This window comes from Podarcis erhardii, assembly GCF_964252035.2.
Source record: "Podarcis erhardii genome assembly, chromosome: Z".
Lineage (NCBI taxonomy): Eukaryota > Metazoa > Chordata > Lepidosauria > Squamata > Lacertidae > Podarcis > Podarcis erhardii.
Window position 1 is genome coordinate 16,058,067 of NC_138504.1, and position 14,380 is coordinate 16,072,446.

The following is a 14,380-nucleotide window of genomic DNA, read 5'->3' on the forward strand; positions in this document are numbered from 1 at the left end:
GCAGCCTGCATGCAGTTCATAAATGCCCTTGTCACTTCCCCTGAAGATCTTGATTTTAGGATACACTTGAGAAATGAATTCCTGCGCTGTGGACTAAAGAAAATATTGCCAGTAAGTTATTTGCAGAGGTACTACTAATGCACTGAATACCATGACTGCTTGCCTTATGATGATAAATCATACACAAGTTTTTCATGCTGCAACCAAGTATGACTTTAATGGTTATTTATAATTTGTAATCATAGTGAAATGGGAGCAAAATGCGACAGCATGGTTAGTTATCCTGTTCATCTAGGAATTTATCTGTTTTTAGTATATACTGTATATTGGATAAGTAAAACAGACATGGGGATTTAGGTTTTAAATCCACCTTTGCATGATAGACTTTACTATCTGGAATTGCAGTATTTAAGGATCAACTCCCCCATCTTCAAATGACTTACAAGAAGAGCAGGATAATGATAACAAAGCAATTATGACAGATAACAATACACTTCCATCTTGTGTTTGCTGTTAATTGCAAGAAAAAGGTGCCGTCTGTAACTAAACAATACAAGCATATTGAGCATATCATTAGAATAATAGAACAATAGAACAATAGAATTGAAGAGTTGGATGGGACCCAAGGGCATCTAGTCCAACCCCCTGCAACCCACAACAATGTTGGAATTTCAGCTAAAGCATACATGACAGATAGTCATCCAACCTCTGCTAAAAATCTCCAAGGAAGGAGAGTCCTCCCCCTCCCAAGGAATACTGTTCCTCTCTCAAACAGCACTGTCAGAAAGTTTTTCTGTTTAGTTGGAATCTCCTTCCTTTTGAAGCCATTTGTTCAGGTCCTGGCCTCCAGAGCAGGAGAAGACTAACATGGTCAATCTTCCATGTGACAACCCTTGAGATATTTTAAGATGGCTGTCATATCTCCTCTCAGTTTCTTCTTTTCCAGGCTAAACATACCACTCAACCACTCCTAATAAGGATTGGTTTCCAGGCCCTTTATCATCTTGGTCACCCTCCTCTGTACACGTTCCAGCTTGTCAATATTTTTCTTAAATTGTGGTGCCCAGAACTGGATACAGTACTCCAGGTGTGTTGTGACCAAGGCAGAATAGAAAGGGGCTATACTTTCCTTGTTTGGAAGACTATACTTCTTTTGATGCAGCCTAGAATAGCATTTACTTTTTTTTGCTGCTGCATGACACTGTTGACTCATGTTAAGATTGTGGTCCACCAGGACCCCTAGATCCTTTTTACATGTATTACTGGCAAGCCAGGTGTTCCACATCTTATATTTGTGCTGCTAGTTCTTCCTGTCTAAGTGTAGAACCATACATTTGTCCCTACTGAAATTTGTTTTGCTAGTTTTGGCCTAGTTTTCTAATATGTTAAGGTCATCTTGAATCCTGATTCTGTCTTCTGTGACATTAACTACCCCCACCCAGTTTGGTGTCATTTGCAAATTTTATGACCATCCCCTCAGTACTTTCATCCAAGTTGTTTATTACTACATTGAGCAACAACGGGCCCAGGACAGAACCCTGCAGTACCCCACTTGTCACTCTTTTCCAGGATGACGATGAACCATTAGTGAGGACTCTTTGAGTTTGGTCAGTCAACCATTTACAAATCCACCTAATAGTTACTTCGTCTAGCCCACATTTTACCAGCTTCTCTACAAGATGGGGAACTTTGTCAAAAGCCTTACAGAAATCAAGATACACTATATCCACAGCATTCCCCTGATCCAGAGAGAGAGAGGGGGGGGGGAGTTTAGTCAGGCGTGACTTGTTTTTGAGAGATCCATGTTTGGTCTTAGTAATCACAGCATCCTTTTCTAAGTGCTCAAAGATAGACTGTAGAATTATCTGTTCTAGGACTTTTCCTGGTATCAGTGTCAAGCTCACTGGTCAGTAGTTAATTGTGTCTTCTTTCCCACCTTTTTGAAGGTGGAGACATTTGCCCACCTCTAGTGGGGACCTCACAGTTTCTCCAGTAATTCTCAAAGATTATAGACAAAGCCTCTGAGATTCCCCCGCTAACTCCTTTAGTAACCTTTGGTGCAGGTTATCAGGTCCTGGAGATTTGAATTCATTTAAAGTACCACCTCTTTTCCTATGTTGGGCTTTTCCTTTCTTGCATTGTTTATTCTGTCATCACCAGGTTAGGCATCACTTTCCTTTTGAGTGAAGACAGAGGTAAAGTAGATGTTGAGCAGTTCTGCCTTTTCTCTGTCACCCAATAGCAGTTTTCCATGTGGAGGACTTACTACTTGCTTGCCTTCCTCTTGCTTTGAACATAGCTGAAGAAACTTTTAAAATTCTTTTTAACCTCTCTTGCAAGCCTGAGTTCACTCTGTGCTTTGCTTGCCTCAGCTTCTCCCTGAAAGTGTTGTACACTCTTAGTTTGTGATTTCCCCTGTCTTCTACATATTAAAGTGGTACCTCGGGTTACATACGCTTCAGGTTACAGATTCCGCTAACCCAGAAATATTACCTTGGGTTATGAACTTTGCTTCAGGTGGTGCAGCAGCAGCAGGAGGCCCCATTAGCTAAAGTGGTACTTCAGGGTTAAGAACAGTTTCAGGTTAAGAATGGACCTCCGGAACGAATTAAGTACTGTACCCGAGATACCACTGTATATATGCACTTTTTATGCAGCTGCACTGCTTTCTTTAGGTGCCTCCCACTTCTTTAGGTGCGCTCCACATCTTGCCCAGTGTGGATAGGTGGACCCAGGGCTTTTTTCCGGTGGGAACTCATCGGAACTCAGTCCCGGCACCTCTCAGGTGGGCTCCAGCCCCTCTCAAGTGGGCTACATTGCCATTCTAAGAGAACAAATGAGGTGCTCATGGTGAGTTCCAGCACCTCTTTCTAGAAAAATAGCACTGGGTGGACCTCAAGTTGCTGTACCTTCTCTTCCAGCAAGGCAACGAGCTTGCACTTGCTGCAGGTGTAGTTTTGCATGTTCTCAGGCTGAAGACAATCATGGCACAGGTTACTGCAGCAGCCCCCTCAATGCCCATGTCTCTTGGTTTCACACACAGCATGAGACAGCATTGTGGGCTTCTCCTCATCAAACTCCCTCTCTAAACGCCCTCACAAACGTCACTGTTTATAACTCCTGGTCATGAGAGTTTCACCTGTTGGATTTCTTTCTGTAGTGCTCAAATTAAAAGTGCAGCAGCCCTGCCTTCCTGATGGGGCTATTGCCACTGTTCCTATGGTCCATGTTTGAACCTGCTGCCGTGCTAAGATGGTGGCATCCATAAGGTCCAATGCTTGAAGAGAGGATGTGTAGGGAAATCACAGAGATGAGTTTTGCTAAATGCTGAAAGGGAGGCACAGCCAGCTGGGAAGTTCTGAGCAATTTTTGTACCCTACCTCTCCACTTTTTCTTGTTTGCTTTCTTACTTGATTTATTACTGCCTGGACATTGGGAGAGAGGCAAGTGGGAAACCAGGAAGAGGAAGCTTCCCCCTCCTCATATTTTTTCCAGCCAGCTCGTCTTTGCTCCCTTGTTTCATCCTTCATGGATTAAGCGCAGATTAAAAACTCAACTCTGGAGACCCAGGGAGTGCCTGGGGAAGCGGCATGGGAAGACAACCTGAGGATCTAGACTGGGGTGTGTTGGTGGTGTTGAAGACGGGGCTGTGCTTGGCACAGCTTCTCTTCCTCCTGTTTGGCTTCCACCGGGAAGGGTCACCACAGCATAAGGAGATGGGAAGAGGCTGGAAAGTCTTTCTCCTGGAGCCTCAAGGAGGCCACCCTCCTACCAGTTAGCATTTTAAAACATTTTACAGTATATTTAAAATATATACTATTTTTCTAAAAAATACTCTCAGATTTTTTTAAGGGGAAGAAGGTAAGACACACATTGAAAATGATAGCTGCTAGGTCCCCTAAAAGAATCTGGTAAATAGAGAATGTGTTATTTACCAGGAACAGCTGGAGCACAGATAAAGGGAGTGAATTGTTTGCACACTGATTTACTAATGCAAAGGCACTACTGCCAGTAAGTTAAAGATATATGGTGGCACGTGGTGACCCAACTCTCTATTTTGATTCTGATGCTTCACAGAGGGCTGCATGGACAAAATGAATGAAGGTGAAATCTCATTGCATGAGCACTAAATATAACCCAGAATTAAGTTGATAGAATGCCATCATAGTTGCCAAGAACAATATTTGATTGTGATTCTGAATTCTAAACAAGCTGTGATGGAGAAAAGTTTCTTGAAGCCCATATAGAAGGGAAATCACAAAATGATAAAAGAAGGCATGGTTTGTTGTGGTAATGCAAGTCTAAAGCTAATCTGGGTATAGTTGGTTAGTGGCACAGCTTATGTTCCCCAAATCATACCCTATACTTGATAGCCGTGTTGGATCTATTTGTGTGAACTGAAGTTATAAGTATACTTTGACTCCTGTGCAAGCTCTTAAAATCTCCTAGAAGTTTGTAATAAAAATTCCAATCTCCGATATCCATTTCATCTTCCTGATGCCATGATGGTAGAACTTCTTTTCTCATTAGTCAATTTAAGTGTATATAGAATAGAAAACTATGTTCTTGTAATTTTCTATTATAAACAGCTCCTATAAACAAGTAATAAGAGTTATGACTCTTAGACCAGCATTTATAAGATCTCAAATAGTAGCCCTCTGCACCTATGGTACACAGAAAACAGCTTTTGGAATCCTGGGTAGCTTCCAATGCAGTTTGTGATATGTTAGTCTAGGGAAATGAGAGCAAAAATCGGACTGGCTGAACACAAGCGTTTGGTTCTACTAATGTAACACTGAATATCAACCTCAGTTGAAAAAAACATGTAACATATTCTCTGTTTAGCTTGCTGTTGTGCTAAATTTATTCCATTAGTATAAAATCAAGATATACTTTCAGTTACCGTATTTTTCGCTCTATAACACGCACCCGACCATAACACGCACATAGTTTTTAGAGGAGGAAAATCCGTAGGCATGCCACCCGTAGGCATTCCCTCCATAACACGCACAGACATTTCCCCTTAATTTTTAGGAGGAAAAAAGTGAGTCTTATGGTGCAAAAAATACGGTATGTTCTTTTTTTCTAAAAGCCCAGTATACAGCTGAACAACACTTATATCTAATTATTGGTTCTACGTTTTCCAAGGAAAGCTGAATTTATTTAGCTACAAAAACAAATGGGTTGCTGAAAATGCACTTCCATAATAGTATTAGATGGGCTGTACAGGGCCACCCCTATACTGTATAAATAGCAGAAGTGACAATAACTTTCTTGGGTAAGTGCTCCTTGCAGCATCAGCCTTTTGCATTTTAACACGTGGCTATAATTTTTCCCAACACTCTCTTGTAACATCGAACACTTGGTATTTCATCAAGCAAATGCTGCAACTATAATATGGTTCAGTGGGGAGAACTGCAACTTTATCACCTATTTTCTTAAAAACCTCAGCATTTTAAAATATTATGACCTCAATCCTCTGTTGAATTATTTCATTGCCAAAGAAGAATTAGATTAATTCTATTTAATGAGTTTGACTTTCCCTAAGGATTGTTTATATAGACCATAGGTTGAACTCGAGGAAAACAAAATAGTTTTGTGAGGTGATCATACCTTATTTTCTATAAATTGTGCTTGCTTAGAGAATTTTTGAAAGAAGACATAAGCCGTTACATAAATTATGGTTACTATATTCTTTCAAAACTTGTGGGTTCTAAACTACAAGTGTTACCTTCTGGGTGTGACATTACTCTATATTTTTTTCCTAATTCTCTGTTTTAATATAAAAGGACTCTAAACAAAATATGCAGAGTGTTCCTGTCCAGGGTTCCAGCCAATCAGTCCTCTTCATGGATACTCCATTCTATCTTTCTTTCTACCCACCCTGGCTTTCCGTTTCCCTCACCCTGACCAATTAGCATTCTGTGTTCACTGAGCATGCTTAGTTCTCACTAAGCTGTTTGGGTCTCTCCCCCCAATCATCCTGCCCCCAAGATATCACCACCACCACCACCATTAATTCATTTTACATACTGCCCTTTAGCAAAAGATCCCAGGGCGATGTACAACATTAACACATTTTACAGAGCACAATAATAAAAACATAATAAGCAAAATAATAGATAGCATAACAATTAAATAAGCGTAATAACACCCACCCACCCTCACACCAATTATTTAATGTCCAAAAGCTTGGACTGTTTTTGCCTGGTGCCTAAAGACATGTAATGATAGTGCCAGATTAGGCATCCCCAACCTTCGGCCCTCCAGATGTTTTGAGACTACAATTCCCATCATCCCTGACCACTGGTCCTGTTAGCTAGGGATCATGGGAGTTGTAGGCCAAAACATCTGGAGGGCCGCAGGTTGGGGATGCCTGTGCTAGATGAGTCCCTTTGGGGAGAGCATTCCACAAACATGGAGCCACCACAGAAAAGGTCCGTTCTTGTGTTGCCATTCTCCTAACCTCTCAGGGAAGGGATTGCATAAAGAAGGGCCTGGCATTCTTTATGTATTCTACAAGCATTATGGTTCTCCAAGCGATTTTGGCTACATAATGGTGAGACATTCCCCCAGAAGTTTGGAATCAGAATATAAGATGTGATTGAGCTAGCACGTTTTCCTTTAGTCTTTACATTCTTCTCTACTTCTGCTTATTGTTTATATTAATTATGTCCATGGGCTGTGCACTTAACTGTAATCATATCATACTGTTGTGTGACATGCATATGCTCAATGGAAATGCTCTATAAAAACTGTCTTTTCCTTTGCTTGTCTGGTTGTAGTCTCAGTTTACAATGCTACTTGTCCCATTCAAAAGAGGGAGTCAGTGTAGGTGGTATTCAACTAAGTCCTACTCAGAGTAGACCCACTAAAATTAATGAACCTAATTTAGTCATGCCCATTAAGTTCAGTGGGTCTACTCAGAGTAGGACTAGCATTAAATACCACTCCATGCTTGCTCAGGTTGTTGGGACTCTGGCAGATACCATTTTTTATATATGTATATATAAAACCATTGTTTTAAAATTAGTATAAAAGGTAAGGGACCCCTGATAGTTAAGTCCAGTTGTGAACGACTCTGGGGTTGCGGCGCTCATCTCGCTTTACTGGCCGAGGGAGCCGACGTTTGTCTGCAGATAGTTTTTCCGGATCATGTGGCCAGCATGATTAAGCCGCTTCTGCGAAACCAAAGCAGTGCACGGAAACACTGTTTACCTTCCCGCCGGAGCGGTACCTATTTATGTATTTGGACTTTGACGTGCTTTCGAACTGCTAGGTTGGCAGGAGCTGGGACCAAGCAACGGGAGCTCACCCCGTCGCGGGGATTCAAACTGCCAACCTTCCAATTGGCAAGCCCTAGGCTCAGTGGTTTAGACCACAGTGCCACCTGCGTCCCTTTAAAAAAATTAGTATAGGTATAACAAATTGGACGCAGGTGGCGCTGTGGGTTAAACCACAGAGCCTAGGACTTGCCGATCAGAAGGTTGGCGGTTCAAATCCCCATGAGCTCCTGTTGCTTGGTCCCTGCTCCTGCCAACCTAGCAGTTCGAAAACACGTCAAAGTGCAAGTAGATAGTGCAGTGGGAAGGTAAACGGCGTTTCCGTGCGCTGCTCTGGTTCGCCAGAAGTGGCTTAGTCATGCTGGCCACATGACCTGGAAGCTGTATGCCGGCTCCCTCAGCCAATAAAGCAAGATGAGCTCCACAACCCCAGAGTCGGTCACAACTGGACCTAATGGTCAGGGGTCCATTTACCTTTTTAACAAATTGGAACTGGGAACAAAATGGTGTATTTTAATTGAAGTTATCATTTTTCCTGAGCAACACATAAATATAAGAGAGGTAGTTTGAAAAATAACCATATTTTATTATTGAAAATTTAAAATAGTTGTTGACTGGCAGAAAAAAAAAGTTTATTAAAATACATCTATCTAAAGGCTTGCTTTTGTTTCGTGTTTGCCAACAAAACTTGAAAAGTTAATAGCACAAAATACGTTACAGCCAGGTTCCGAAGGATCTTATAAGGCATATAAGGCAAAATTATTTTCTGTTGGTGTCTAGATTCATATTTTTATTAGGTTATTTGAAATTCCGGCTGCAGTCATAATTATGTCCTAACCTTTGGCATAATTTAGACTTTAATTTGAATGTGCAGTTAAGGATCCACATTTTAATGAGGGAATATAGATGTGTAAAGTGAAGGTGATAGATTAGTGCAGATAATCGGTTGCTTACTCATTTAATAAAGCAGGGTGTTAGTAGGTCTGATCAATTAAGGAATGGTTCTTAGGAACAACTTTTGCACAGACAGGTTTATAGTGGAACATCCTGACTGGCAGATGTTCACCCTTAATTAAACCTTTTATTCTACAAATTCAAGTCTTCTTATTTGTATGTAGCCTTCAAGTTAGTATAATTAGGTTTTTAGTGAAAATAACATTTGGGGTAAATTAAAATAGGTTTATTAATATTTTAAGTGTGTTTCAAAACTTAAGGCCTCTTAAGATTGAACTAAGTTTCTCTGCTTCATTGAAATAGTGGCCTGGATCAAATAGTAGCTGATATAGAGGGATAATTCATCATTCAGTTCTAGGTGTTGGATAATGATCGTGACCTTTTCAATGAGCTTAAATTCAGGATAACTCTCAGCTAAGCTTTATTTGTCAGCAGGACTATTTCAAAGTTAAGTAGATTGTGGATGGTTAGAAATCTAGAAAGAAAAAGTTAGTATTTCTGATAATGTTTCTCAGCCCCTTCATAATACATTGCAGACCAAGATCCAGCAGGCTTTCTTGTGAGTAAAAGCACCATACTGATTTCTTAAATAACATGATTATTATATACTGCTTTCTTTTTGTTTGCTATTGTTTGCATCAAAGTAATGCTTTCATTTTGCCTGCAAGAGGTTTTATTATTTATGCATAATGCATGGGAAAAGTTTGACTTTCTTTGCATCTTCTTTGCATTTATACATCTCCATATTATTACTTAAAAACAAGATAAGTTTTTAGTGTTGCATGGTTCAATGACTTACAGGTCTCTGCCTACTTGATACTTCTGGTATGAACATGGGATAGTCATCATTCCTCAATACAGTGAGTTCTGTTCTATGTGGCTAACTGTGGGCTCCACATTGCTGACATTTTTGTTGTAGGCGCCACACCTGGTCATCTTACTTCTCCTATTATCGTCTTTGAATGTCCTCACTTGTGATTATCGAATGTCTTTTGAAATCTGCAAGATAAAAGGGATCATAGTAAAAGAACTTCAAGGTGATATATTAATCCCAACAATCTCTAGTGTGGCATGCTGTAAAAGTTTGGATTTTTCTTTTTTTCTTTTAAAACAACAACAACAACTTTGATGCATGCTGTTTTTACTGTGTTACAAATTAATAATTACTCTAGTATTTAAACACAAGTAGGAACCTAGGCAAAAAATTGTTTTATATAAAAACAGGAGTACTATGCAGGATGCAGTAAGCAATATAGTCATACTGTGAGATTTAAAGTTCACCAGATGTATGTTGTAATGATACATACATTGCAATTTGTTAGAAGTATTTTAAATCAAACAAAAACTGGTAGAAATCAACTACTAAACCAGATTCATATTATTAACAGCCAATAATTGTTCATACTTAGCATTTAAAGGAAGGGAGGAATACAGCTCCACTGTATAGTCAAAGCTGCTTAGAACATAGTACTCTTCAGCCAGTATGCTTTATACTCAGTATGATAGATTTAATGTCTATCCTTTCATATGTCTTCATAGTCTATGAAGGCAGAGTGATTGTTCTGATATAAGGTAATAGGATATGATCATATACATACACTCCTTAGGAGGAAGAGTTTCACCTTGTAGGACCTACAACTGGGAATGAAATACATTTCCAGCAGAGAGTGCCACCCAAGGATAGATACTCGCCATGGGTAGTCTTGAGAAATGAATTTATCACAGCCAGACCACTCTCAAAATTCAGAAATTTAAATACCATCAACACCTTTTTCCATAAGGTCTGACAGTCTATTATAATAATAAAAAAACCGCATTGAAAGAGCTCCGTATTCTGGACAGATATGCACCATTGTAACCTCATTTGAATTAGAATTGTTCAAATTGAGACTTTGAGGTTAATGTCGACAAGCATTAATAGTGCAACATGACTACAAAATAAAGATGCCAGTCTACTGTGATTATGCAACTGAAGGTAACACTTTCACATAGTATTTTAGTTTATGACTGTTCATGGAGAATGCATGAGCAAAACCAGTTCCTTAATGAGCACATTACATGGAATAGGCATTTACGGTTGTAGTGGCAGAGTTGGAGCAGCAATTTAAGCAGAATTCTCAATAAGCCATACTTGGGACTGTTGTGCTTGAATATATCCATGTGCTTCATTCAAATGCAGTCAGTGTTGCAAGCAATTTGTGTCATAGCTGCATGACTCCTTCAAGGTATTTTTCAGCTGCTGTACTGGATCAAGTTTTTATTTGATCTAGAAAGTTTTTGATGTTTGTATGCCTATAAAGTACATAATAAGGTGAAAATTTGTTACACTTTTGCTTTGTCTATGGTATATCATGTACATGTATCAGCAACCAATTGTCCTAAGTCTGTATGTATCATACTGTGGCGAAACATATTTCTTACTTAAATATACAGAGGATGAGAAGAACATACGGTGGTTGCAAACTCAACATATGACCTTCAACTGTGTGGTTATGCTTGGTTGTACTGTAGGTATAGAAGAGTTGAAAAGTATGCCATTAAGATAAGTTTTATGATAAACTATTCAATTTATTTTATGGAATAATAGGATCTAAAAGAGAAGGAGAATGAAGAACTGGATATTCAGTTGAAAGTGTTTGATGAAAACAAAGAAGAAGACTTAATTGAGTTGGCCCACCGCCTCAGTGACATCAAAGTGGAAATGGAATATCCTTTTAAAGGACTGTACAATTTTATTAGAAATGAATGCTTGCAGAAAATAGCTTTTTGCAGTAGTGCTAGGTATTATAATCTCATTACTTGGGGCATGCATGAGGAAGTGGAGAATATGTGCTGGCATGTTATTTCAAACTGGGCATAGACCAGTTGGCATTAATAATAAGTCAATAAGACATACGTACAATTTTTGGAACTTTCCCCTTGATTCACGGAAAGTGCATCTTATTTAAACAGATAGTTGAGAAGCTATAGACTAGGAGTAACTATTGAAGAGTATACGTTGAATGTCTGGAAATAAAGTATAAGGAGAATTAGATGCGAGAGAATTGGCCAACTAATGGAAATCAGTATGTGAAATTTAGTATCCCCAGTATTTCTTCTTGACCCCATTGTCTCCTTAGGGTTCTCAGGTCACAATGCTGCAGTAACAGTTGTAGTCACAACTAGTGGAATTACCTTGCATGATCTAGGATAGCATTCCCCAACTGGGTGCCCACCAGATGTTTGGACCACAACTCCAGTCAGCTCTAGCCAATATGGCTGTGCTAAGTGGAACTGATTGGAGTTGTAGTAAAATAATAATAATCTGAAGAGCATCCATTTCGGAAAGGCTGGATTTTATTTATTTATTTCCCACCTTTTTCTCTGACACCAGCTTGCAAGTAAAATAGAAACAGCTAAAACATATTTTAAAATAATTAAAACCAATTAAACATGCACATGGTTGTATTGTAAGACATAACTTTAAACATCGGAGGGAAAAGTAAGTTTAAAAGAGGCACATATATTCCCTTCTCTTATGATAACCAGCTTCTGTAGTTAAACATAAGTAGAAGAGGAGCTCAAAAAGCAAAGGTGACACTTAATTTGGCTTTTGTTTCTTGTGACCACTTTACCAAGGATTACACCTAATGCTTCTGTCATCTCTTTTCTCACAGATTTTATCCCTTTCAGCCTGTGCCTTCTTGGCTTCCTAATTTATGGTTCCCAGTCCTACAACCCCTTCCTACTTGCCTGCCCATTTCCTTTCCAGTTTTGGAGGTTTGGCAGCTTGTCCTGTAGTCAAACTGTAGTCAAAATATATTGGCTAGTGGAAGCAAGTAAACCTCATAAACTTTGGTTGAAAGTTGGCTTGTTTCACAAACTATAGTTAAGATTAATCACAGTTTCCCTAGATTTGGATGATACTGCAAAGCTTCTAAAGTCATTGTAACTGCACCAGATTGGAGTAGTGGGAGTGCATGGGCAGGGGAGGCTAAGTTTATGTTTATAGCAGACCAGTAAGTGTAATAATATGTCTCTGAATTCCTAACAGTGTAACTTTTCTAAAACTTTAGTTCAAAATTCAGAAAACAATTCTTACTTCCTTGGTAATAGAAATGCTTCATTTCGCTTTACGGTCAGGTTTGTCAGTCTGTGTTAATCGTATAATGAAAAAGTGAGAATTTTCTTACCAGGTTTATATATTACTCATATATTTTTGGATAATTATTTTCAATAATTACTCAGTTTTATCTTTTTTTGTTGTTGTTTTGATGACACATTTTATTACATATTATTAGTTTTGGTTGGTTGTTTTAAGACCCCACCCTGATGTCTGCATAGATAAATAACAGAAATAAATAATTTATATTCTTTATTTATTTATAATTTAAATAAATAAAACTATGTAATATATTGTATTTGCACTAATTCTATGTTTCTAAGCACTGAAGATATTAGAGGCATAAAAATCATTACACAGAGATACTGGCTTCTCAAGGAACCCAGTAACTTATCAGAAGAGCAGCATCTCAACTAGATAGGACAGAGGGGAATCAAACAAGCATCAATCAAATCTTGATTTCAAAGAAGGCTGAAGTTTTGGAACAGTACATAGTGTCAGTTTGAATAAAGCCGTATCTTGGTTTTCGAATAGAATGCGTTCACTTCCAAAACATTCAGAAACGAAGGCGCTGCTTCTGTCTGGACATTTGGCTTCCAAGGCAAAGTTTGCAAACCGGAACACCTACTTCTGGGTTTGCGGTGTTTGAGTTCCAAGTTAGTTCATGAACTAAGCTGTTCGAAAACCAAGGTACGACTGTACTTCTATATTTAATAGTGAATTATACGTTTCATGTTTATGAGTAGCAGAAAATCAAAATTCCATGAAGAGGAATATTAAGAATAGTAATTCATTACATGAATAGTTATTTTGGGATCTAAATAGATACTTTAGGTGTGCAGAAAGGCTTGTGTGCTGCCTTGCACACAGAAGAAATTTTAAGGGCTCTTTAGGCCTAATCTTCAAGAATGCAGTGTTAATTTATGGGTGCGTTTTTCTGTAGAACAATTTTGGTATTTCCTTGACAATCCTTGTACTGATGTGAATGAGGTCTACCACCTATTGTATAACATGCTGAGAGAAACAGCATCTGAAAACTACTTCCTATCTATTTTACAACATTTTCTACTAATCAGGAATGATTATTATGTCCGGTAAGTCAGCAGTGATTTTTATGTCCAATAAGTCAGCAATTTTTGAATTTCAGTTTAAAATTTGGTGTTCACATAACAGAGTGTCACACTACTCATTATTTGTATGTACAAGTGCATACAATTCACTGGACAAAAGTGAGGCTCTTTGGAAAGGGGATGAGGTATGGAAAAGCTTTATTTACGTATAGTTTACAGACCTAGAAAAATGATGTAGTTCCACAGCTCCCATACATGGAGGATTTGTTAGGGAATTAGGACATCTGATTATTCCTTCTATATTGCCATCCAGTCTTTCCTCTTGGCATGAGGAGCAGACAGGAAGGTTTGATTGGGGTCTCCCATCTCCAGTAATAGCTTCGTGTATACTTTGTGGAATTGTACTGAGCGGAGAAGTGGTAAATAGCATATTGAACCTAGATAAATCCTCTGCACGCAAAATTTTTGCACATTTGCAGGATTATACCACCATGAACAGAACAGCAACCCTTCAGTTGTTATGTATGAAAATGGACTAGCTCCCATCAGTTATTAAGTAGACTAAAATGTTTCTTCCTTATTTTTAAAAGTGCCTTGGTTATTAAAATCAATACATTTTTGTGTTTTTTTTGGCAACCAGACCTCAATATTACAAGATAATAGAAGAATGCGTTTCACAGATAGTATTGCACTGTAGTGGTATGGATCCTGACTTCAAGTGTAGAGGAAGGTTGGATGTAGATTTCACTCACCTTGTAGGTATGTGAGCATCATAATGTTATACTATTTTAGTAATTATTGTTTAAGGATTCTCTCCCCCCACCCCAAGATCACCATTTATGTAGTATAGGCATGTTTCAACCAAAGTTAAGCCATTTTAAGTTCTGTTCTTCCTCTGGTAGAGAGTTGAATGTATAAGTCTTCTATTGAAAACACTATGTATAAAAGGGGGTTAATTTTTTTATGTGGAT

General features: G+C 38.6%; 1 protein-coding gene across 7 annotated transcripts in view; it reads left to right on the plus strand.

Moving 5' to 3' along the window:
* The window catches only part of DIAPH2 (diaphanous related formin 2), a 358,462-nt gene that overhangs the window by 63,315 nt on the left and 280,767 nt on the right, over window positions 1-14,380 (plus strand). For all 7 annotated transcript variants that reach the window (XM_081847906.1, XM_081847907.1, XM_081847908.1 and 4 more), the window contains 4 exons: window positions 1-111; window positions 10,825-10,943; window positions 13,317-13,433; window positions 14,050-14,168. In XM_081847906.1, the coding sequence (XP_081704032.1) occupies window positions 1-111; window positions 10,825-10,943; window positions 13,317-13,433; window positions 14,050-14,168 (466 nt within the window). The remainder of the gene's footprint in view (window positions 112-10,824; window positions 10,944-13,316; window positions 13,434-14,049; window positions 14,169-14,380) is intronic.